Source organism: Boleophthalmus pectinirostris, unplaced genomic scaffold, assembly GCF_026225935.1.
Source record: "Boleophthalmus pectinirostris isolate CB_2022bp ecotype Guang Dong unplaced genomic scaffold, ASM2622593v1 HiC_scaffold_1, whole genome shotgun sequence".
Classification (NCBI taxonomy): domain Eukaryota; kingdom Metazoa; phylum Chordata; class Actinopteri; order Gobiiformes; family Gobiidae; genus Boleophthalmus; species Boleophthalmus pectinirostris.
Window position 1 is genome coordinate 25,608,549 of NW_026570970.1, and position 26,935 is coordinate 25,635,483.

The 26,935-nt window shown below is 37.1% G+C and overlaps 2 protein-coding genes across 3 annotated transcripts; both read right to left on the bottom strand.

The window, feature by feature from the left end:
* Positions 1-2,168: 2,168 nt before the first annotated feature.
* Positions 2,169-6,528, bottom strand: LOC129407744 (GTPase IMAP family member 8-like). The gene is made up of 5 exons (XM_055149803.1): positions 6,433-6,528; positions 4,709-5,419; positions 2,920-4,113; positions 2,781-2,818; positions 2,169-2,405 (listed from the first exon to the last, which is right to left on the bottom strand). Exons 1-5 carry the CDS (start codon positions 6,473-6,475, stop codon positions 2,169-2,171), a joined length of 2,223 nt encoding a protein of 740 aa, XP_055005778.1. The 5' UTR covers positions 6,476-6,528.
* A 2,058-nt stretch (positions 6,529-8,586) lies between these two features.
* agpat3 (1-acylglycerol-3-phosphate O-acyltransferase 3) lies at positions 8,587-25,996 on the bottom strand. 2 transcript variants are annotated; one of them, XM_020920337.2, is made up of 10 exons: positions 25,789-25,996; positions 17,123-17,180; positions 16,393-16,619; positions 15,557-15,726; positions 15,313-15,474; positions 13,620-13,773; positions 13,079-13,181; positions 11,814-11,889; positions 11,474-11,672; positions 8,587-10,998 (listed from the first exon to the last, which is right to left on the bottom strand). In XM_020920337.2, the coding sequence occupies exons 3-10, from the start codon at positions 16,568-16,570 to the stop codon at positions 10,907-10,909; spliced, it is 1,134 nt and encodes a 377-aa protein (XP_020775996.1). In that variant the 5' UTR covers positions 16,571-16,619; positions 17,123-17,180; positions 25,789-25,996; the 3' UTR covers positions 8,587-10,906. The 2 variants fall into 2 exon arrangements, with proteins under 2 accessions (XP_020775996.1, XP_020775995.1); XM_020920336.2 differs by lacking the exon at positions 25,789-25,996 and adding an exon at positions 19,167-19,302.
* Positions 25,997-26,935: the final 939 nt, after the last annotated feature.

A 26,935-nucleotide genomic window follows, 5' to 3' on the forward strand; every position in this document is an offset into this window, starting at 1 on the left:
TAAACTGTTTTACTTAACTTTTAAAGTAGTCTTCACAGGTCCAAAGGCTGCTGTTTATGGTGAGTATGTCTGCACGCACTTACTAACACACTAACTCTACAAGCACGGGCGGTGGGTCTAATCCAGCCATAGAGGGCGCTGTGTGTCCCTCTGTGCCAGTCCCCAGCCTGGATAAATGGAGATGGTTGCTTCAGCGTAAAACCTGCCTCTTTTAGCCCGATTTTAAAGTGTGTATGGAAAGTTTTTTACTTGTGGTAAATATTTATCATAGTTTTACTTCAGTTTTATGTTAGTTTCCGGAAAAAACTTATAAAGAAAAGCACAAAAATAAAGGATGTACTGGTTCTAAAACTGTTATCAAAACTTTCAAATACAGGGATCATTGAACTATTGTGTCATTTCATAGTATGGCTGCTAGTTAAAAGTTATGAAATTGACTCTGTATCTGCTGTCCGTGTTCAACCAGGAAATACAATTTGAAATCTTAATAAATATAATTGCTCAAATGCCATATACATTTCAATATATTGACTGTACCAGCTTAAATCTGTCTTTTATCTTGTAGCTTTAAAGTTATATTTATAGGTTTGATTTAGTCAGTCATTACCAAAATACCTTCTGCTGCTAGAATAAAAAGTACATTTGTAAATATTGTAATGTTGAATAAACTGTGTAATGCGTGTAGAATTTAGAAAGAAAACAAAAACATGTTTCTCAAACAAAATTGTGAAATGCGTGGAAATCTGATGGCTGTGCTATACCTCTGAATTTTTGACTTTTGACTGAGTCTTACAGAGGAAAATCAAGTACCCCGCGTCACCCAGAGCAGTGGCGCCGTCTGCTGGAGAAAGAATACAAGAACCAGACCTCTGGATTCACAATATTCAAACACATAACCCCCGTCTCAGTTCTTTATTTTTTATGAATGAATGAATGAATGAGTGTTTCCTTTACTAAGTCCCAGTTGATTGTTTTATGGGATAGGCTATTTAATACTTTTTTTCTGAAAAGTCATAAACCTGTCCTACCTCGGTTAGCTGACCCAGACCCCATTACTATGGTAACCAGTAGCCTGTCTTCTTTTCAGGTTTTTCTGCCATGTCATTTGTTAAACGTGTTGTGATACTCAGATAATAATCTTTTTAGATTTTTATTAATAGTCTTTTTTTGTTAAGGGTTGTATTTTTGTCTCATAAGAGCTCAGTTATTGAATAAATGTCTGTGAGCCCGGGCTCAAGACAAGCCAAAAGCGGAAAGACATGAGGAGGAGAAAGAAGCAGAACTTTCCATTAAAGCACCAGAGTGGAGCTACGAGACACTGGTACAATACACAGGTACAGAGACACTGGTACAAATACACGGTACAAACACAACCGGAGCACTGTCCTCCATCTATGGAAGTGTAAGATCTTATTACAGATCCACGCCTCCATAACGTTTATCAGATTATTAGACTCACACGCAGCTGTACTCAGATTAGTCTCAGTTCTGCAAGTTTTATTACCCAATGTTTTGTAGTAGTTTATATTAGGTTAAGAATCTTAAGTTGTAAGTTACAACCGTGGTCAATAAGAAAGTTCATGTCAAGCACAACAGAGCTTGATATAATATGAGATGTTTAAAAAAAAAAATTATTCTGTACTGTTTGAAGCAGTAGTGCAAAATGTCCGTAGAGATAGTATGAACTGACAAACTAACACAACAATCACATTTCAAAATGTTCAGTGTTTGTAATGATCTAAATTGCGGGCGAGAAGTTTATTATTGTTGTTTGTGGAGCAAATAATAGTACTATATCTCTGACATGTTAGTGCCATATGAACCATCTGGCACTCTGTGAACCTCAGGGACCAGCCTCCTGCTGGGGCCCAGAGTCAGCATTTCATATGCAGCTAAAATCTGGAACAGTCTTCTTGAAAATGTGAGACAGGTCTCTACTTTGACAAAAATTTAATCTAAACTCAAAACAATTCTTGCACTCTTCTCTATAGTGTTTTTATGATTTTAATGTATTTCTTATTTTGTAAAGTACTTTTTACTCTGGGTACAAATGCTATACAAATAAACTTGCTTTGCCTTCTTCAAAAACTGCAGCCTTAGCAATCTGTTAATTGTGTTTCAGTGTCCATTTAGTGTTTTCGATTTGATTCTGCTCTACACTCCACTAATCACTTTTTGTCTTTGTTCCTACTCTCCCTGAGGACTTGTGTCTTCGACCCAGCAGATTTCCAGCAGGCCCCCAGTAGTGTCCCGGCTGCAGCCCCAGCAGCAGAGCACAGATTCAGCCTGAGTCCTGCCTCCATCCTGCAGGAACCTCCAAACGCTCCACCCACAACAGCCCCCAGTGCAGCTCCTCCAGCCAACAGCCATGCAGGGGAGGAGGTGAGGGGAGAGCGAGGCTTCATCTGGGCAACAAAAAACAAACACATTTAAAGTGCATATGACAGCTTAGAGTAGTTTCACACTGAAACATAGTTAACATAATTATATTTAAGATTTTACTCAAATTTGACCTAGTTTTGTCTATTTTTTTTAAACAGGAGGGCTGTGTATTGGAGTTTATGCAACAAATGGCATAATGGAATACAATTTCTTTCAGGAGTATTACAACCAGCAATGAATATATAATAATAGTGATAACACTGTCAATCCAGAACTCAGTATTTAATTCAGTAATGAGAAATTTCTCCCAATTTTTTTCAAACATAAACACAACATAGGCATGGTGGTCTAAATGTGTAAAATAAATAACATGATAAAGTGAAACTGTAAAATCTCACCAGTTTTTCAGATTCACATAGATGGATATTTTGCTCAGCTGTAATAGAAATAAATTATAACGTAAGAATAAATAACAACTACTACTACTACTACTACTGTTACTACTACTACTAATAATAGATAGGTGATTATACTCACGATGTTTGTTCTTCAGCCCCTCTTCCTCATTCTCCAGTCTGAAAAGCATGTCCAAAGTGCTCACATCCACCGTCATTTTTCTTTGCAGATTGTACTTTTTCTTAAAATGCTTTTGGACCTCCGTCACCACCGACTGCAGCATCATCTTGGTACATTCATTCTCTGTATTCAGTTGTTTCTTCTCCTCTTGTAGCTTCATAATTTCCATTTCCATTTCATCTTGCATTTTAATCGTCTCACTCAGCTTTTTGTCCACTCGTTCTCTCTCTACTTCAATGCTTTTTTGAGCTGTTGTCTTCTCAGATGACAACCATGCTATTAGCTGATCTTTTTCCATGAGATACTTTTTAAGTTGGTTGTTGTCCCTTTCTACATTTTCCAAGCTCCGAAGTGTAATATTTTGGTTAGCATTCATTTCGTCTACCTTGTTTTTATACGTGCAGATTACAATGTCTTTTTGCGCTACTGTTTCCATTAAGTTATTAGTTAAGCAATCCTTCTCTTCATTCATTTTCCTCAATTCTTCATTCTCTGCTTTTGTTTTGTTCAGCTGAATTTCAGTTTCCTTGCATTTTTTGTCTAAATTTTGGCAGCTTTCTTGAGCGTGCATATAACACTGTAGCAAATACTGATGATCATTAAACAGGTCCAGTTCCTCTATCTTCTCTAGCAGGTCTCTAACTTGAATTTGGTCATTTTTGTCTAAATTATTTAAAACGTGATACCTATTTCCACATTTGTCTACTATCCATTGTAAAGCAGGCCACCTCTCAATGTGCTCCTCAATAGCAGTGCTGCATAGTTTGTCTTTATAGGTAAACATCAATATAGTCTTTGACCAAACGTGGGTGTCCAACAAACTCATATGTTCCTCCACTTTCAGGCGATCGGTTTCAGTAAAAGTCTCATCACAGCGTAAAACCAGAAGTACTGCGTTAGGTACTGAAGTATTTGAACTTTCTATAATCTGTTGTACTATTTCAAGTGGAGTATCTTGACTATAGTATCTGCCGTGCCAGCCAGGAGTATCCACTACAGTTACTTTCTTCTCGTAAACCTCACCCTGGCCTGTATGACTTTGAGACATCTCCATAGCTGTACTGAAGTCTGCAGTTCCGAGGATAGTGTTGGCAGTTGAACTTTTCCCAGCATGCTTTGGACCGACAATCAGGATTCGATGTTCTGAAGCTGGGTCTCGCTTTTCTAAATTAAACATAAAAAGGCAAACTGGTAATGTGTAATAAATACTTACTGTAATCTTCATTAGTTTTAATACATCATAAGGATATACTTTGTTTATAATGAACAAAAAGTTTATTAAGAATCATTAAGGACTAGTAACTTCTTAGTTATTGCACTACTTTAACTACAAATCCCTTAAGTTGTTACCAAGCCTGAATCTTGATAAACTTTGTGTTCATTATGATTTATGAAAGTCTTTGTTCATTTTTCCAAAGTAAATATGTACAAGGAGGAATAAAATGTCTTCATTCATACAAAATTGTATTTCTCATATGAAGTTAGTAAAGCAGAAGAGGAGAGCAGACAATAAATTCTGCAACTGCAACAAGGACAGCTCATATCTCTAGTGCCTACTCCTGCTCAGTTTTACATCCTTTATTTTGCACTTTTCCACTTGGTGTTCAGTTAGTACTTTTTAAAGGTATATTTACACACACACACACACACACACACCACATCAAAAGTGGGACTAAACTATGTCTGGATATAGTGGACCAAATCAAGTCTACATCGAACTAACTGACCATTTCCATCAGAGAAAACAAACAATACTTACCAGTAAGGGATCTCAGCACACTCCTTGATGCTTGTCTGCTGCTTTGCCTTAGCTTGGCCTTCTTCTCCACCTCCTCTCTGTTCAGCTCTGATAAAAATGCCTCCACTTTGGTTGAAATCCCAACTCCTGTCTCTGTTTTGTTGTTTTCTATCATCACATCAATTTTCTCCCAAAGCTCTTCCACTTGACTCTCCTGTCCATAAAAGCTTGTGTCTAAAAGATGGTACCTATGTCCACATTTCTCCAGCAGTGGTCCAAGATACTTCATTTTTGTTACATAATCTTGTATTGAAATCCCTTTTAACTTTTCGGGTTTGGTAAATACAACAATTGTGTTTTTCCATACATGATCATTTAGCAGTTGAAGAGGTCCCTCCACTGTCCACTCTCTCCCTTTGTTAGCACCAAGAGGCACCACCATAAGAAATGCATGGGGTCCTGGTTGACACATACACAAGCATTCAGCCATATTGTCATTGATTAAACCTGGGTCTTGTACAGTGTATTGCACCCATCTGTCCGGAGTGTTGATCACAATAATTCTTTTGCCATTTTGGTTCGAAGTCTGTCTCCTAACACACATTTTCACGTCTCGTCTGGTGTCAAACATTTGTTGCTGAAGTAGGGTGTTTCCAGTTGAACTCTTCTCCAGCCATCCATGACCAAAAAGGACAAGGCGCAACTCATGAACACTTTTGATTCCTGTGAATGGATACAAGAATAGGTAACAGTGATAGAAATTTACTAAGGAGAAAACATAAATGATTTTTTTAATTGTACAAATCTGACACATTTAGGATGACCACCTGTCCCTCTTTTGGTTGTCATGTACTGCAATTTAGTCCTTTATTGATTGTCTAATTATAAAACATGAAATTTACATGCATTTTTTTCTCACAAATATCAATACTTGTTTTTGTATACTTGCAATGCAATTCCTATTCCTGTACTATGTTTCGATAAAAAGAAAAAAAAAAACATCAGTCATCAGTGTTATTGCAGTTACACTAATATCTAATAAGTAGACCTTACTTGAAAAAATCTAGGAAACCGATTACCTTGAAAAATCTGACTAAAGTGGACTGTGAATCTAAAGCTGAGCTTAAGTCAGTTTCTCTTTATTTTAAGAGAAAATTAATCTTACTTGGTAAAACCATGGAAACCAATTGCCTTCAACTGAGCAAGTAAAGTTACTTATATACACAAGTTACAGTAAAAACAAGTTCTATTTTGCAATAATGCCATTTAGAAAAAAAAACCTAGCAAAACGTTTAACTGGGAACAGACAAAAATGGAAACTGGAGCTGGACTCTTGGCAATAATACTTCACTGCTGAAGTTACTTGTCTCATTTAAGTTAACTTTAGTCTAATTGACAAGTAATGTGCTTTTTTTTTTTTTTTTTTTTACCCTGAAAGTAACTGTTACTTTCTCACAATCATTAAGATCCACAAATTCGTAGCTGTGAGTAAAGTAAACTTGCTGAATGCAAGTTAACTCTAGATTAGATTTCAGATTTCACAAGTAAAAAAATAGAAAAAAAAAAAAATTATGCATTAGAGTAGGTGTAGTATATTCTCATATTAATATACAAAATACAAATTAAATAAACAAGAAAATTAACTGAAATGAACTAAGACACTGCAGACATCACTGACAAAAACAAAACAAACATCCAAGCTCTAAAAATAGCCAAACAAACAAAAATCTTTTCACCTTTTTGTTGATGTGCTCTACAGGTGTCCATAATTTCCTCCATTTGTTACTGTGGAATTAGATCTTCGACACTTGGATTAATAAACACAGTCTCCTCCTCACACATTAACTGCTTTGCCATGGTCCGTTTGTGTTCAAGTTCTTTCAGCCTTTGTATTTCTGACTCAAGTTCAAAGTTCATAACAAACAGCTAGTCATGCTCTTTTGCTGTGAAGATATCAGTTTTATCTAGTACTCTGTGAACAGAGCAGGTAATCACTTTAGCTCAGTCCGTACGATAAGAGTGTTACTTTAAAGTTAAATCTTAAAAAAAAAGGCACTCAGCGACAATACGTAAACAGTATGTAAATGAATCTTTCCAATTGCTTACGCCCTCTAGTGGTCATATGTAAAACCATCTCCAGCAATTGTCTCAAGAGGAGTCACGAACATCATTCATTCTGTTATAGGGCCAAGTAAGAACAAATAAGATTATTATTATTATTATTTATTTATTTATTTATTTATTAAATTATCATTATTATTATTATTATTTTCTGTAGTTTTTATCTTCACTACTTAAACTTGGCTTTGCAACTTGGTTTTGCAGCGTTGACTGTAAGGTAGTATATTATTCAATCTATTCATCTGGTATAACATTTTTATGAACCTATATCTACAAATATGGACGCTACATACACAACAAGCATATGGAGAGTCTAAACCTTTTGGCACTTCACTCTAAAACAATAAGTAGATGTTCATATTTTACCAATGAAATTAATCACTGAATATAATAGTAATGTTTGGATAGTTGTTTGAAAAGCACAAAAAACAGGGGACAATCGTTTTTGTAGGCAACCATTTTAAAACAGCAAATATCCTTGTGTAGGTTAAAATAACCCAAATCACAATTATGACTGAGGCTGGAAAGGGGAGTTATGTGTTGTTGACCAGTGCAAATGAAAAACTCACACTCACTGGGTTTCATCTTCCTCAGAAAGTCTTTATTGAGATCCAAATTGTTTGAATGCCACAGCTGTTGGAGGAGTGTCCCTGAGTCAGAACAAGCTTGATTCAGTGACTGTGCCATAATGCACACCATGCAAAAGGTTTCCCACTACAGTAACAAATCAGAATCAATGATAAAAACAGGTTAGAAACGCCTGGAAAGCATGTGGTATGGATGCAAAAATTGTGGCTTTTAAAATGACACGTTTGGCATTGCTGATATTTACAGCTAAAGACCTGAAAGGAGCCAAGATCCCAAACCCAGTTTTCTACTATAGCTTCTCTGTTTGACATTTTAAAAGGTGCATATCAGTACATATAGTGGAAAAGCAATTCATAGTGTCATCCATTATTTATTGTACAGATTTAGTACAGACAAAGTATTTATATAATACATAAAATGTCTAAATTTAGATTTTAGATTGCAATAATTTGCCATCTTTCCAATTATCTGAAATTAACTTATTTTTGTGTACTTAATCTATATAATATAAAAGACTAGTGTAAATGGCCCTTTCCACCATATATGTTTATAGGTATGCCCCTGGTACACTGTCACATTTGGTTGCAGCCTGAATTGCAAAAGGACTATCTCTGCCATTTCTAAAAGTGAACATATTATTTACATAATGTACATATGTATAGAATCTCAGTATATTACACTTACTGTGCAGCTAAGTATTCACAAAAAGGCCCGGTTAACTGAAATAATGTTATAATGCGCAATTTTCACAGACATGTCAATAAATGCTAATTATGGAAGATTAAGTATATACCAATTAATGTATATTTACTGTAAAGAAACTGTCAGCTTTATGATTGTAATGTTTTATTTCAATATAAATATAATATGTAAACAATTAAACGGCATTCAGATTTTTTTATATCCGTTAACTGCAAAGCATCAATTCAAACAAAACTGCTTGGCGGGCTAATATATTTCCTTTGTATTGGATTGTTCTGAATTCTCTTTTAAGTATTTATTGACATGCTTGTAGACATCTGTAAGTAGAAGACATTCATTGTTTGTGTTGAGCTTGCTTATACAATGTTTTAAATCAAAACTGTGATTTAAAATGAAATGTATGTGTGATAGAAGATGCATGATAATGAAAATGGTCTCATTCACTATGATGTTCTCAAAGAATAAATCAACAAAAGAAGTGTCTTTGTTATTTAATCCTTTAATATCAAGTGTCAACTGCAGAAAACATAAAAATAGCCTTAGAAAAGAAAAGCTGATGCATAACAACAACATAATACTAATTTTACCTATTAATAATCAATTTTATGTTTTTAATCAATACTTGGGGAAACAACAAGCTCTCCAACCACAGTCAGCAGTTTGTCTTTAACTCAATATTCAAATATATAGTTTGATTCACAGCTTTTGTTCTGCTTCAGAGTACTGTGGGATATTGGTTTGTATTTAAAAGGAAACCAGATCTATGAAATGATCTTTAGTAACCATCATTGTGTCAGTTTTATGATGGTCGGTCTTCACATCAAAGTTCACAATTTATTCGGTCAGTTATTTCAACACCAGTGCATTATGGGGAACATGATCCCAAAAATCTGCTACAAAATTATTAATCTTCCAGTCCTTGACCATAGCAGGGCTCAGATGGCAACTAAAATTTCACACAAAAATCAAAGCAGCACTGACTATTAAGGCTTGTAAGGAAACCACCTCTACATCATACATGTTTCTTATCCCTGGTAATCCCAAATGGAATAATCAAAACGGACTTTAAACAACTTCTTATATAATATGATTTTTAGCATTAGGCCCATTTCTAATATTTTAGAAATCATTTGTTCCTGCAAATTCTGCACTGTGCTCTTGTCTATGTCAGTGTACATGTACAACATCGACATTTGAAATGAATGGATTTCCACCTTTTCATAATATTAGTTTAAAATACCATGATTATTTGTATGCATCAAAACAATCTGACTATTCAAGCAAAAAGAGACCATTGTAAACTGTAAAAATGAATATATAAATTGAGCTATAATAAAATATAGATGGAGAATGATTAAAGGGATGCTGAAAGAATATTCCCTGTCTGAGCAAGCTTGAGTTAAGGCAAAGTTTAACAAAGACTACAGCAGCCTAAACGTAGACAGCAAAACCAAACAGCAAGGAAAGTGACCGGTTTAGACACAAAATGTGCGGTATGAATGACTGGCATAACACAGGTGCTTTGCCCTGACAATATAGTTTTGATACTAAAACAAAATACAATGTAAGTAGTCCAAAGTGATCATGTTGTAAAATATGAATGAAAGTTTGTATGTGGTGTCAAATTAATAAAAAAAAAAAAGCAGTGCTGGTAATGAGACCTGTAACATGGCAGGTATCCTTGATAAGGACAGCCCTTATAGTGATAGAACAGACTCCAGTCTCTCCACAGATCTTCAGTAGAGAATAGGTTCACCCAAATCGCAACAATATTACCTCCATGTGATCATAATTAGAAGTACAAAATTGTGAACACAATACAAAATTGTAAATCGACGGACTAGGTACCATTTGTAGTGCTCTGGCTCCCTCTTCTGGCCTATTTAATTGTTGAATAGGCAAATATTGCCGAAGGTATTTTCAGTGGTATAATTTGTGATTATGTGAAGAATAGAAATATTTTAATTCCAAGAAATTTTATTTGAGTTGTATTAATTTTAATAGTCTACAGTTTTCCAATATTTAAATGCATTGCTAATTCCAAATGTCTGGTTTGACAACTAGGGCCTGCAGTTGTCAATAGCACTGTTAATATGACAGGAATAAAAATGATTTTGGTTTTAAATTGTTCCAAACCTGAATTCAAACCATTATTTAAGAAATACATTTGGTCTTTTTAAACTGTAATGAAAGGGATCTCTTTGCAATATTACACAAAAATTACTGTCTAAGGAAAACTGAATTATGCCTGAAACCAAATTTTCCCCGTTGTGTGTGAATTGGATGAACCCCCATATTAGTGAAGAGAGACTGGGGCCTCAAGGCACCGGTTCCTATTACAAGTCCCACTTAGAGAGAGAGAAGAGACATATTGTGTGTTAAAGATTACAAAATGGATAACCTCTGGAAGTGAGGTTAGAGCTATCCAAATATACGTTGTGTTTTGGCGCCTGCAGGATGAATTTTGAACCATTCTGTTGTTGTGAAGGTAGTTAAGTGGGCAATGTGGGCCATGGCTTGTTTAGGCCAGCTTTCCAAGTGACAGGTTTGGAGCTTAGCCTTATTGGGACTTAGTGGAATGGGATAGTGGGTTACTAGGTGGATTATAGACGCACATCTCTGCATCTCTCGCTAGGTCTCTAAAGTCTGTTTTTCAACACAGGCTTTCTCAATCTGGGATTTCTTAGTTGTTATTTTAGCTGATTCTCCTCCTGACTTACTGACTGCCGTAACAGTATTGGAGGAGATCATAGTCGCTGCATAAATGCAACCACACTTTGTTAAATGGGATGACACACTTTAGTTTTGCTTCTTGGCCTCTTGATCGCCATAACTTGAGCCTGTTTTCTTTACTTCTGTTACTCCTATGAGACGGCGGATGGCTATAGAGGCTGTAAGTAAAAGCAAAAGAAAAAATGTATTTAGTTAGATAATAGAGAGCATACAAGTGTTAAAGGTGCAAGATGTAACTTTTCTGATGAATAAACACCATCTGCTTGTCTCCATGGAGATGTTATCATTTTGCTTTGAATGTTCCATGATATGGCCATTAACTTAACAATGTCCATGGAGACCAGCAGGTGATGCTACTAAGCCAGCTAAAAGGGCAGATCTGGCGAAACCTCAAACTAAGACTGCATTTTTTTTTCTTTTAGCAATAACACACCAGTAACTTAATCCATGTGAGATAGAAGAATAGATATAGAAGTTTACTGCCATACTGTGGAACATTCCAGGCAAACCAATAATATCTCCTGGAGAAAAATAGGCGATGGGACTCTATACCCGAAAAGTTACATAGAGCACCAAATTTCAAGTCTTTTTGCTCAGTGCAAGTATCAAGTTGCACTAATGAACTTCACCTACCTATGACGAGGAAGAGGATAAAGCCAATTATAAGAAGGGGGGAGCCGCTCACGACCACTCCACATGCAAAGTTGATGAGAGGTGAAAGCAGCAGGGTTGCCCAAAACAGGAAATTTAATAATGTCCACGGTCTGCGACGCGGGATTATCGTGGGCCCAGGGAACTTGCCTTCTTTGTTGTAGTTTTCTTGTAAGGCATCCTGCAGGGGACAAAACATAATGAATTTTCCAAACTTTTAGCTCTGAAAAGTTGTACATAATGATATTTAGTTGCTTACATTGTAACTTCACAGGTCTGTTATTAATGCATCGGGCTACGTTCAAACACAAATTATCCTTACCTTTTCCTGGTAGAGCTTGTGAAGCCAGCTGGCACACTCTTGCTCATCATCAGGTATGTCCTCTACAGGAAAACGCCTGTGAAAATGACAAAGGCAAAACTTATTTAAAGCACATTTGAAACTAAGTGCTCAAGACTCCCATCAAGACATTCACGGTTTTCGCTGTTTTCTAGTTTAGTAGGAACACCTACATCCCAAGAGTCTCATCAAATGTAAACAAAATGCAGTGAAATGCAGTGAATGAACAAAAGAGAAATCTAAATCAAATCAATACTTGGTGTGACCACCCTTTGCCTTCAAAAGAGCATCAATTCTTCTAGGTATACTTGCATACACTTTTTGAAAGAACTCAGCTGGTAGGTCGTTCCAAACATTAACAGCAAACCTTGAAAGCCCAGTCTGCTTTGAAATCTTTGTCTGGGAGAGACCTTGCTGATGCAGTATAACTACATTGTGTCTTGTTGCTGTGCTCAGTTTTGCCGTGGTGTATGACAAGTGACATGAGGCCATCTTCCACAACCTCACCTTGGTAGAATTTGGCTGTTCCTCAACTCCAGTTTTAAGCCTCCTACAGAGCTCTTTCTCTTTCAGTTAATGACTGTTTTCCAACCTACGTATGACATTGATGATCATTAACATCTGTTTGGTATAATTGGTTGAGCATACACCTGTCTGTAATCCTACAAAATCCCTGACTATGTGTGTAGCCCTTTGTATGAATTGGTAATGGTAAATGTGGAAGAAATTTGACACATAAAAGCCCTAAATAAGTTAGTGAATTAGCTTATTAGCTTATTGTGGTTTTTCAAAAGGGCCAGCATACAGTAAGTGTAGCATATTTTGTTGTTGTACACCAGCAAGTCCACTAGATGGCAGTCTGTCTATAACCAAAGTACTGCATCTCAAAAGCCTCTATATAGAACCAAACAAAACCATTTCCTACAGACATTAAAAGTGATCAGGCTGAAATATGGTATGAATTTGTAAGATTTACATAGTGCGTGTTCGAATTCACAAAGGCACTTCTTATCTACGAGCTACCTCATTTGGTTAAACTGTTAAACCAAGAGCCATCCACACACTGGGAATGAGGCCAAAGCACTCAGAGCTGTCAGGTGCAGGCTTCATTGTTCCAGGACAAAGATCCAGGTGGTCGGGGGCCATAAGGCGAGAACTACATTCATCATTTTACACTTGAAGAGGCTCAGAGCAGCTGGATCACGGTGAAACGCTTTATCATCAGAAATGGGGGTCCCTTCACTCACCTCACACACATGTCCGCTTTGTATTTCTTTCCATGGACGATGCCCAGGAGAGTCGGGGTTTGGTTGTCTTTAAAGTTGAGGGTGACATCATAAACAGCAGACACTGCAGAAAATAAAGTGAGGAAGAAGCGTAAGTAATTATAATGTGGAACAGGTTGAAAATGAAATGCATGTTTAAATTTGAGTTTTTGACAAGGTTTATTAAGCATGAGTTAAGCTGATTTTATACCAAACTATCAGAAGACTTACTTTTAGTAGTATTTGTAGTGGTAATACAGAATGCTATACATCTTTTATACATTTTTAAAAATGCATTTAAAAGTAGGCCTGTCATGTTAATTACTATAGAGCATATATTTTTATTGTGTGGGGTCAGTATTTATCATGTGCATGTCTTCTTTGCACTGCAGGGAAATTTTTGGTTACTTTTATATTTTTAATGAATGAATTTATATTTTAATAAAAATATTCATATTTATAGGCCTGTAATTTTAAGAAGACATTACATTTTGATGCTGTAGTTGTGTACAGAGAGCCTTACCTGTCCCCTTCAGACACTGCAGTGTGGTGGTGAAGCCTTTGGTGCGGGGCAGGAGGTGATATTTGAGCTTGGGAAGGCCTTTGCTCTCGGCCACCTGCATACTAATCTGGTGCTTCTTCTCCGTGAACCGTGTACCTTCACAATACAACAGGAACTGCAAAGACAAGAGTCTTGCGTCAGTACACATAAACCTGAACGATAGCTTTTCAGTGAGGGTTGGTTCAGTGACAGATCAAGTTCTACCCAAAGTAACACTATGCCATGATAGAGCCCCTTATCTTGGTCATCAGAAGAGCGAGCATGTTAATACAAGAGCTTAGTTTGTTAGTGAGCACAACCAAACTGGTTCTACATTCTGTTTGAATCCAGAAGGGATTGAAACCGGACCATAAAGGGTGGAAAAACTCCTTCCAAATTTGTAGCACATGTCTCTCAAATGTGGAACACAGCTCATCTCCAAAATTCTCCTAACCTTCAGAACAAAATACATAAATTTTTTAGACTTAGACAAACTATGCGTGAAATAAGTAATAGTATGGTGCTTTGATTATTGATTCTGTAAAATTTCACACTGTTTCTCAGTCGAGTAGATTTTTTTCCCCCCTTTTTTATGTGTAAGCAGCCATTTTCTTTTAAAGTGAGCGGGGCATGTAACTCTCTGGTTAATCCTCCTGTCAGTCACACCCTCTGAAATCAGGGAGACAGGATATGGCTTCAGATCCACTCATCTTTGTGTTTTTTTAAAGCATTTTGGCTGGTCAGGTAAGCATTTGATAGCATTAGCTGTAAACTGTATTATGTTTGTATTACTGCTTCAGTAGTAGGCTTAAGATTTGTGATTGTGACCATTAGCATTCCAATTTAACAGCATCATCTTCTATGACTCAGAACTCAAGCCAGCCTTGCCCTGATGTTTGACTTGCCAAGTAATTAGATCAAGCGCTAATCCCACTTATCTCACCTGAGAACTCTTTGCACCTTAGCAAACGTCTTTGCAGTAAACATTTGGCAAAGACCACAAAAGCACAACAAATATTTTAAAAATAAATAAATAGAAGAAAAGCAAACAAGTTGCCTTCTGGGATGTGTGTTAGACAGCTGGTGACCTCTGAACCTGAAGTGTCTAAAGCTGCCAGCAACTACTAGCTCATGAAAACTCGGTCAAAGGACACAGAACAAAAGATGGATTTCTATAAAATAAAAGAAACCTGGGAAGCATATCAGTGAAAATCCTTTGAATCCTTTTAGGAAAACCAAAAAAGCAAGTTTGCAAAACGCTTTCAATTATTTACACAGCTGGGACAAGAATGAAGTAAGATGTGGAAAAAAATACACTAGGTTAAACAATAGTACTTTTAATACATAATTTATTTCAATTTCTGGTCAGATTTGTAATTCAGATTATGTTTTTTGTGACATTATAAAATGCTAAAATTTACAACAAAAAAGGGTATTTTTGGGAGAGTCATTAATGGGCTATATCATTGTGAGTATAAATGACTTGGCCGAGGTCTCTGACAGCCAACTATCCTACCTAACACATACCTTTTCAAATGTATCTTCTTTTTACATTTTTATATGATTGTACCCTTTTATCCACCATATTTACCCTTAAAATGTTTTCACACTATGAGTATTACGAATACACCACAAATTTCATTTTGAGTAAATAATCCAAATACAGGACACTTACCCACATGTGTTCGGGATAATCCTTAAGTCTGTTCAGTCCACTAAACACTGTCTTTCTGTCTTCCTCCCATTTTCTTTTACAAAAAACTATTTCAAGGAAGTACCACGTCCAACCAATTAGAGGGACCATCAGCAGCTCATGTTTGGCTAGCACTTTTGAACTCTGTAAAACAAAAAAAGCATACATTGTAAATCATTAATTCTGTAAAAGAAATTAGCAAAAATGTATAGAAAGCTTTACTGACCCCCAATACTCCATATCTTTCACACATGGTCCAGCCACACAGGAAATCAATCTCATAGTTATGGTTGAGGATGACAATTACATGCTCCGTGCCGAATTTTTCCACCGTAGCCTGATCGGTGTAGAGGGTGCATTCTGTGCCAGACCACCACTCCAGCAGCATTACCAGCTCTGCCAGCAAACAAATAGATTAGACACATTGTATCCGTCACTGAAAAAACAGGACATTAAAATCACAAAGAAAGAAGAAAGAAGCAGCTAGCTAGGAGGTTGATGTAGAAAAGAAAGTCTCCACCAAGACTGCTTCTGACAGGTTGAATCAGCAGTAATTGCAACAAGCCAGTTTCCTTACAGAGATAAAAGTATTCCATAACAGCATTCACAATGACTACACCATAATACCATAAGTTCAGAAACAAATGAGGTTTGGTCAATAACTCACACCTTAAAATTAAACCATTATGTCACTCCCACCCTATGGACCTAGAAAATAATACTTGTAATCAAATAACTTAAGTTAACTTAAGTTATTATTACCCCAGTCAATTATAAAAATAGTTGCCTTGAAAAAACATTCAGAGGCCAGAGCTGTATAATGTCAATAACACCTAGCATGCCAACAGTGCATTTCCTGATTCACAGAGGTTACAACGCTTTTTAATTAGATGATTATAGCACACAGCGGTCTCATTTTGACGTCAAGAGTTGGCTTAACAATATATATGTACTGGGGTGAAACAGATTTGAAATATAATTCAAATAGGTGTGACTGCAATTACAGCACCAATCAAGACCCAAATATTTGTGCTAATGTATTTTTCCACAGGCTGTACTCACGGCTCCAGAGCGAGTAGGCGAGCCTGCAGTTGATGCGGCGGTACAGCTGCCTGTTGATTGGCCACAGGACGCAGGTGCAGAGCTGGATGAAGTTTATGATGAGGCCGCTCACCACAAACACAAAGCCCATCAGCAGCTGCAGGATGAACAGGCTCTTGAGGTAGGCCAGCAGAGCCATGGCTGCGAAGCCCCGAGCTACGCAGGCCCCTCTACACACAACCACCGACCTGTAAGACCAGAGAGACAGGTGATCAAGGAGAGGGCCAGCTTAAGTAGACTGATAGAGTGAACAGATTTGCATTTTATGTTTCAGACAAGATTAGGTTCAAAGTGTTGATTCCAGGGAACACTTCCAGGGATCTTTTCCAGAGGCTCAAAGTCACTTTATACATTCACTGCATACTCAGTGGCGGTAAGCTGTTATTACCACAACTTGCCTGATGCAGACTGGTGGCTGCCAAATGTCATGGGCCCTTCTGAGCACCACCAATCACTCACTCACTCACCCACCCACACACACTACATTCATATTAGGCAATGTGGGAGAAGTATCTTGCTTAAGGACACAATAAATAGTATTCTTAGCAGTCTCCCATCAAAGTACCAACCCCACCCAACCCTGCTCAGCTTTCAAGATAGCTTTAAAGCTCAGCCTTTGACAAAGCCATAATTGTATGGGGAAAAGTACGCATATGAATTAATCATTAAAAGAAACTGAAACAATACATACCACGGTGGGGATCTTTTACAAGCCGCGTTTACACGGTCCGTCAGCCAATACTACAGTCCTGAAACAGAAAACAGAAAGAGCAGAGACGTTAATTCTGAACACAACCGACATAAGTGACAGTAACCATGAAAGGCAGAGACAGAGCATTCAAATTGAATCAAGTGCAGTCTGCAGTGTGTTTTGGGTTGGCTTCTGATGGTGTTCGAGAAGGTCAAAACAGCCAAAATACTGAGATGCAAAAAAGGAAAGCAATGAACAAGACAGATGTTTTAAATAAAGCAACTCTGCAACTGTAAATAACCATCACAGCATATAGTACTCTTGCTTTGAGATTAAACACCATTTTCTTTCACACATGTTGTATAAATAAGTGGCACTATTTTCCCAACATGACCTTTGCAACCCTTAAAAAGCTAGTCTGCTTAAAAAAGAGGGGCCAAAGGTGACACAGGTTGAGTAACTCTCTCTCTCAGAAATGTGGCCAGTCCATTTTTACACTGTTTTTTGCCTCCATAGTTTTTCACTGGAATTACTGCAGGCTAAAATACTACTTTTATAATATTTTTATTTGTTTCTTTTTTAAAGGTATACAGTGCAACTTTTATGGTGGAGGGTCTGCTATCTGCTTGTCTCCATGGAGATGCTATTGTTTTGTCTAGAACAGGCATGTCCAAACTATGGCCCGGGGGCCAAATGTGGCCCTCAGACAAGTTTTTCTTGGCCCTCAGACTTCCAGGTGAATTGGCCCAAATTACATTGCATCAATTGAAAAATTATTTTTTACTGCAAATTTTTTGAAAATCTACCTTGATAAAGCAAATATTTCATATTTAATGTGTGGTTTTAAGGATCTTAGCATGAATAAAGACTGATGGCTCATTCTAACATGTTAAACATGCACACATTTCAATTATTCCCCGTAGTGAGCATCAGTCTACGGAACTTAATCGGCCCTCTGCTTCGTCTGTGTTTAGATATGTGGCCCTTGATGAAAAAAGTTTGGACACCCCTAGTCTAGAATGTTCCACAGTATACCCTATAACCCATCTATCACGAGCGAGACAAGCAGGTTTCCTCACTACGCTACATTACAATTCAGATCTGTGGAGAGTCCCTATTTATGGAAGGAATTACCAGTATCTACATAGCAATAGAACACAAAATGAATATATGCAAGAAGCTAGATGTATATGTTTAATGCCATACCATGGAACATTCCAGGGAAAGCAATAACATTTCCATGGAGAAAAGCATTTGATGGACCCGCCACCTAAAAAGTTATACAATGCACCTTTAATATCCAAAATACGGAAATCTCATTCCACAAAGATTTATGAGATGAGTGTCAGTTCAACACTTCACAATCATTGAGAACTTAGAAGATTTTTTTTTTTTTTTTTTTACATAGGATACAATAAAACCACACTTGGCATAGTATGTAAAAAAGTCTGGTCAGGTGAGTGATAAACAAAGCCAGATACACAGCTTAGCAAAATCCTTGTCATGAAGGGCTCTGCAATTATTCAAATTTTAAACAAATTCTAATTCAGTCAATTCTAATTGTCAATGATATGCTTGGGTCTTTTGAATCAGCGTCTACATGCAATCCTCTGCTCCAAACCACCTGCTTTTAATATCAGGTTAGACTCTGGAGGAAGGCATTTGACTATTCTTTGTGTTAAATGTTAAATGTCAGTGTTCAGGAGATGAATGTAGAAAGCAATTTGTATATGTTCTAGTACAAAAAAACCCCCAAAACAAAACACACAAATACACAAATTGTAAATGATGAGTATATGAGGGGAAAGATGTCATGAGCTAGCCCTATTATCATGACATACTGTATGTTCAATGTCCACCAACACCACTTCTCAATTTGACATCAAGTCTGCAGCTGTAGTTGTAGTTCACCAAACCAACTATATTTTCAGCCTTTCAAAAGCAGCCCAAAGTTATTAGCCAAAACACAAACTCCACTTCAGAGCCTGTAAACAGCAATAGAAACAGAGTAATAAACTGAGTCATATATAAAATAAAACCTTACATGTGCCTCCAGCAGCCCAGTGTCTTGATGAAAATGGTGGCTTGGGAATAGATCCGTTAAGTTCCACGTGTGCATCTGTGGTGTGTGCAAGTCCAAACGTCTTTACTGTGGGTTAAACAAGTGAACTTTGCTCGGACTTGGAAAGGCACAGTGCTAAAGATAACTGTAGCATGTCGCTATGTGAAGGGTGGGCCCTCAAGTCTTATCAATGGAGAAGTGGGTGCATCTGGGGAGCTTGTCCTGATTATACGGGCAGGAATAGATCTGAGCTGACTGAATTACAAGATTTATTGCAAGATTTATATGGCAAACACTTTTAATAAAAACTGAAAGGCTAAACTGGCTTTACTAAAGGGCTGTAGCTTCCTTAAAGTCCTTGAAAAGTTGTCAAATAGCAGGCCATGTCATATAGCAAGGCATGTCATAGGTTGGTGGTTCGATCACAGCTCTGACCAGCACTTACTGTAGTTGTGTCCTTGGGCAAGACACTTCACCCACATGTATTAAATGTGTTGGTGAGGTTATACTATCTTAACGAAATATTTAAAATGCAATTACAAAAATTCGATAGCAAAAACTAAAATGACACAAGAGCAAAAAGGTCTAAACAAGAAATAAGTCAGTAATTATTTGACTACAAATGAAATCAGGACTTGACTTACAATCCACCGAGAAGAACCATACAACATTTTGAATACCACAGTGTAATAATTTGCATAAAGGTTATTCTACTATTACAACAAGTTACATTTGCTACATTTTGGTAAATACAGTTTCTATCTGGCTTGAAGATAATGAACAATCACGTTTGTTTGACGACAGCTAACAGCTGACTTTTGCTGCAGCAGCTGAACTTTGTGCCCATTTCTCTGGTTTCTGTGCTCACCCTGGAGTCAGACTCAAAATAACCATGATTTCACACTCAGCTTTGGTCCAAATGATCGCTTTGACAACAGCTTCCACTTTATTCTGCTTCATCATCAATACATTAGTAATGCTCAATTTATGAGGAGAAAAAGCACAAAAAGCATGAATGCAAGATACCAAAACTTGAGGAATGATAATAAAGGCAGTGTTTCATCTATACTCCTACTCTGTTATTAGGTTCTTTTTTTAAGACCAAGAGTTTTTTTTTTTTTTTTTTTCATACCTGACAGTTTGGACTGCTCACTAGCACTCTTCCTCAGAGTGGTCACATGATGTTGCTGTGATGTGTCCGGTCAGCTGATTTATACAGGTTTTTGCTTTGTCTTCCTACAGGTGGAGGCAGGATGACAGCGCCATCTGCAGGCCAACTTCCTCAGGAAAGTATCCCAGGTGTGTGAGAGTAAAAAAGCCCCCTCGTCCCGGTTTATAGTCCCATGGGCACATTTCTGTATTTCGATTGCCTCTTTAATTCAGCAACAATGTTTGTTGTCCTCTGTCCCAATGATGTTTTCTCTGTCCCAGTTCATAATGTGGTTCGCTCTGTTACAGCTGTTGCAGATTTGAGTGGTTCCTGTTCTGCTTTGTGTTTTGTTGCTCATGTGCATGCCTTCACCGTTTCCTTCTCGCATTGTGTCCTATGCGCCTTTTTTCGCATACTGAACGTTTGTAGCGTACCTGTTTCTGGACATTAACATCAAGCACAGAGAAGATGGCATAATCAAAATACAAATACATAGAAAACCAGCCTACACTGACGAGTATCTTTTATGAACATTGAGAACATCCCACAGCCAACAAACTCTCTGTCGTAAAAACATTATTTGACAGAACCAACATTATAACAGATGAACAAGACAAACGGGAAGAAGACAGATACATCCACAATGCTCTGGAGCAATACCAATACCCAAAATGGGCAACAAAGGAAAACAACAGGTCAGAGAGAAAGAAGAACAGAACAAGAAAAACAAAAACAAAACAAAACAAAAAAAAGAGCGCAGGCATGGTAACATTAAAGGCATAACAGAAAAAGTGAAGAGGGCAATGAGAAAACGCAATATCGATACACCAATAAACCCGTACAGGAAACTAAGGCAATTTCTCGTCTACCCAAAAGATAAAAAGGAACTGGAGCATAAATGTAAGGTCATATACGAAATACCCTGCATGTCCTGCAATACAACATACATTGGGGAAACAGGGAAGACATACACGAAAAAAGGACCGTAGGACATAATGCAAGAAGGAAACAGCGAAGGCGTGCACATGAGCAACAAAACACAAAACAGAACTTGAACAACTCAAATTGGCCATTTCTGGCCACTGTAAAAGAGAGAACCACATTATGGATTGGGAAGACAATGCCAAAACCCGTTTAAATCAGCAGACCAGACATGTCACAGCAACTTGACGTGACCACTCTGAGGAAGACCGCTAGTGAACAGACAAAACTGTCATGAACAAACTGTTGGTCTGAAAAAAGAACCTAATAACATATTATCGGAAGACTAAATGAATCTCATTGGACTGTACTCTTACTCTATATTTTTAACTTTATACTCAGTGGAATTTGTGTAAACTAATAACACCATCTTGAATATTTCACTAAAAGACAATTATAAGTTGCAAGTTAGAACAAATATTTTATCATGTGTTTGTGGTAGGACTGCCAAAAAATGTTCCCTTAGCACTGCCTCAGGAATCAGGATACACCTAGTATTGAAACTAGAATACATTTTTGATACCAATTTGTTATACCACCTCTAAAAAGAAGATAATTTTATATCAGTAGTAATGTGACATTTTAATAACTTCATGTGTTGCATAGAATAATATAAATGTGCAAAGCATCAGGTATTGATTTTATTTCTTCAGAGTAGAAGTAAATACTGGTCAAATAATATAATTAAGCATGGGACTGGCTTGTCAAACTGTACAGAATTTGCTACCCTAATGTTAAAACAATGAACATTTTAAGATGCTAATTACTAAACTTGGCATTCTTTAAAAGGTATTCTGATACTAAAGTGTAATAAATGCATTTACCAGTTGTGACCCCACATCTTACCAGATTGTTAGTTTGCTTTTTTACATAGTCTAATGCATGTCTATGGACATTTTGCATGCTTGCTTAAAATATGGCAGATTTCCATGGGAACAGCTGTTTTATGACATTCTATCCCAAGCTCTATATACCAGGAAACTCTCTGGTAGTCCAAGCACAAAGCCAATAGATATCTATGTCCCTGCTGAACTGAGGCCCGACCCCATGACCTGCCTGGAGGAAGATTAGGGAAGTCGGGTTAAATCTTCTTAGAACGGGACAGCTGCTGCGTCACCTACAAAACTACTTCTATTTCTTAGAAGAATCATGCTACAACAAGACTATTTATCAAACAGTAACTTCAGGCCAAAAAAGCCAGATAACACAGCCTTATTTTTACGTTTGAAATTAATCGTTTTTGCAAAACATGACAGTAAAAAGTAAAAGCAGATGAAGAGTGGGGAGAGACATTCAACAAATATTCAGAGCCTTAAATCATATTCACAAACTCAACCATGTTGCTTGTATGTGAAATGCAACCCAAACCTTAAGATATTCAGCAGTTAAGAGCAAATTTATTTTATAACCGTCTATAAACTGAATTTGAATTATCAGTAGTTATTTTACAAATGGGAGTGCTACCAGAGCTATGGATCAGTTATGATTTTTTCTTCCATTTATTCCTATGGCAGAAGAGACTGACTAGAGTCATCTGTAGTAACTATACAGGCTGGAGAACAACTTGGGCAATGACCAAAAAGTAACATGACAGCTACAAAACTATTTCTGAATAACTGCATAAATACTCAAACAAATTTTACCTTGCTTTGCCCTATTCTAAGTGCAATAACAAACTTACCAGTAGACGTAGTAGGCCATTGCCATCACCACAAGAGCTCCACAAATGCCCGTGAAGATCATAACCGCGCTCTGGTTCAACATATTGGCTTTTGGCTTGTTACCAAATCAAAACCAGAATATTAAAAATAATATAATAAATGTCCATAGACGGGATGACGGCACGGTTATTCACAGAGCGTCCTTCCTCATAACGATGCTAATCCCAGGAAAGCGATGGGGCAGATTACGATGATGACAGCAACTTCTCAGCTCCCAGACCCTGCCAATTCAGCACAAACTAACCTCCATTTCTGCAGGTAATTTTAATGCATAAAATATAAACAATTAACACTTAAAGATCCAAAAGTGTGTCTGTGATTTGGAGGAAGTTTTAGGAAAAACAAGCTGGCCCAAAATCTCAGGAGGTGGTAGAGACACATGGGAGTGCAGTCTTAGATGCATCCCCTCTTTCTAATCCAGTAGATCAGATTAGGGCTGATTAGCAGGCTATGGGCACCCTGGATATGTCACAATTCATTACTGTTAACAAAGCAGACACAAGGGCTAGTATCGACAATGGTCAGGTTAACACAATTACATTTGTTGCACCATAAAACCAGATGAATTAAAGTAAAGCAATGAAATGACTGCATGTTATTTAATCAGTGAACAGAGTAGATTTCAATATTGTGTTACATCAATACTCCCCCAGCATTATGGCTGATCACATTTCTTAGATAGGTTAACAAAAATACAGACAACTCACTGTGAGTATTTTGTACTAGTCAACAATGAATGAATTTCAGGATGAATTTACTTCATTCTCACTTAATAGAATTATATTACTTATTTACAATTACCAAACAGTAAGTTTTAAGTAGGATAAAAGTAGAATATTCTAGAATAAAGTAATTAGTGAACTAAAAACAAATATTATTTTCCATAACATATAGTCAATGTTTTTATTATGTTTCCTTTATGGGCTGCTTCTTCTGTTTGCTCCTACGTTCTTTTCCAAATTGTCGTCACAAACCGATTGAAGCTGTCAATTATGGAAAGCCCAAAATAGCTTGGCATCAGGTTGCTTTGAAAAGAAATGACAAGGAAGTCAATTTAAATATAACCATCATGGCAGTATGTCCTAGAACAATCAAGAGGCAGGGAACTATAATTTTGGCCATGTTAATTTTGTGCAGGAGCTGACAAAAAAGAAGTCAATTTTGGGAGGAGAAAAAAACAGTTTAACATGGTAACAAATACTGGGTTTATGGCTGAGAAGTGCAATGCACATTTCTTGTTTCTGGCTCTCAATTATACCATTCTAATCAACTATACAAAAGATGAATACCCGTTATCAGTATTTCTTCCCTTTTTTTCCACCCACCTTAATGATACTGGTCTTATGGGGAAGCCTTTGTGAGTGGGGATTTTAGGTCAAAGGTGACTGTTAAGACCATCAATAGACTTAACCATCTCATAAAACCCAACCTGTGCAAATGTCCTCAAATATCACTTGTTCATTTAATTATCTAGGTCCACAGTCAGGCATAGTACGAAGAGATATTGCTTTTAACTGAATAGTCTATGTTTAGCCAACATAGTTATGAGCTTCAGGTGACCAAGTGGTCATAATACAATCAGTCTTACAAACCTGATAAGATAGCACATTGCACACATACTATTCATATTACTACATTATTTAACTACAATGATAAAATGTTACAAAACACACTCTATTGCAGTAATGATGTGTTTTTGGCCCATTTAGCAATGTCTTTCATATCTGAAACCCTTAAATTGTTCACATTATCTGATCTCTAGTGGTTTGAGTAAATTTGCTTCCCATAGTTGTGCAAACATGACACATGATGGAGTTGAGGACAATCCATATTTGAACAACCGTATTTAATACATTTTGTAATTAATATATTTTGGAGTTAATACAAGAAGCAAGAAGTAGCCTAATATCATATTGCTTAGATTATGCACGTTATAAAAATATTTAAGAATTTATATTAGAATTCTGACCAATTATATTCCCTAATGTTCTCAAAAATATATACAACTTCAGTCAAAAGTCGACACTGCAGTTAATATGTCGGTTTTAATAAGGAAGTCAAAAAGGCACAGAAGTGAAATGACCGACAGTAACCTTTGGATTGGGTGAGCGGTGGTACGACTCCGTTACGCCAACTGGCTCTCACACGACATACGCCGCTGTCTACAGTACACCACGTTTTAAATATACCCAGTGACACCACGCCATTGACCAGACACTGCGCACACCACGTTACATTAGAATACACCTGCTCTCAGCCGCATACATCCACTATTTCTGACAACATACATTCATCCTTCACCTGCAGGAAATATTGTTATCCAAAATGCAGCTATTACTCCTTATCGCTTTGACACGTGTCTACAAGTAAACAAAGATTAACATATCAATTTCAACAAGCCAGAGTTGTAGCAATTCTCACAAAACAGAGGATGCACCAATGATTGCTAAAATCACTATAAGTTGGTAGCTAACTAGTGCGCATTGCCAGAGACGCACAAGGGCAGATACCGCTAGCGAAAACACTAGCAACCCACTAAAACTACTGTTACAAGTCTGCAGATCAGGGATATTCTGGTGCATTATCGAAACGACTGCACAGAAGATCATCAGTTATTTGTGAAGTAAAGTTCGTCACGTTGGGCAGCTGACTGGAAATGAATGAATTGACCTGCGCCGCTGCTAACGCTATGCTATGCTAATGATGCTAAGTAGCCGGGGTAGCATTAGCTCTCTGTAACGGGACTCCTTACCTGATAAGTTTAGCAGACGCACCAAACACGCCGTGGGTTTTTCGCGTTGCTCCGTGATGTCTGGTCTCAGAGTTGCACAGATAAAATGGATGATCACCCCTCCGGTCTCCCCACAAAATGACTTGGGAGATAATGCGATTTGCAGGAGCGCTATTGTTTGTGGTTAAAGCCCCATATTTCCCCAAGCCCATCTGAAGGTGGCATTCTTACATCCGGTCCGCCCCCCTCATGATGATAGAAAATAAAAACTGATATTCCAGTTTCCCATAGACTCAAGGGAGACTATGGTGGCACAAATCATTTTAATTTAAATAATTTTAATAATTTAATATTTTCCTTATTGTCTTTATTTTTAAGCAGTAATTGTTTGCCAAATACAGTGACTTTTAAATGTACAATGTAATTCCATGTTAGAGGTTCCAGTGCTTGCAATAAAATACCTACAATTTACTAGAAATACAGTTTGCCTGCAGGAGATCACCTTTTTGTTTAGTTTTTTAAATAATGATTTAATTTGACATTATTTGTTTAATAACCTTGTAGGCCTATACCACTCTCTCTTCTGGAACAGGCCATAGCTTTTCCAGGAAGTAATGTGTTGTAAAAGAAGCTTACATTTTTAATACACTGTGAAATCTTCATCATCTACTGAAACTATAGTATAATGGGTGTTATAGTAATTATTCTTTTAGCATGTTTCACCAAAGCCGAATCAAATAGTATCCAGGAAAACATTTCAGTTGTTCAGTGAGTACAGTCTGACCTCTCCCCTAGTAGTCCATGTATACCCATGTTTAGAGCTTGTTAGCCCCCTGGTGGTGAATTTGCATATCTACATAGAAGTTAATTGGATGCTTAGTTTACTACTGTGTGTTGTAATGAGTGGTAAATATTTACCTTATAAAGCGTGTCATAGCTTCTAGACTTTAGTTTGTCCCTGATATGGCATAACTAACATTGAGTAGGTTTTGGTTGCGGTGAATTGTTGGTTTTTTTAGCCAGTGTAGTTATTTGGGTTAATGCTGGCTGTAGCTACATACTGTGGATTAGTGTTAGCAAAACAATCTGTCACCTGCTTAATCAATACACTACATTGCACAAGTCTACCTTTAGTATCAAATAGGCTGACTTTTTTCTTCAGACAAAG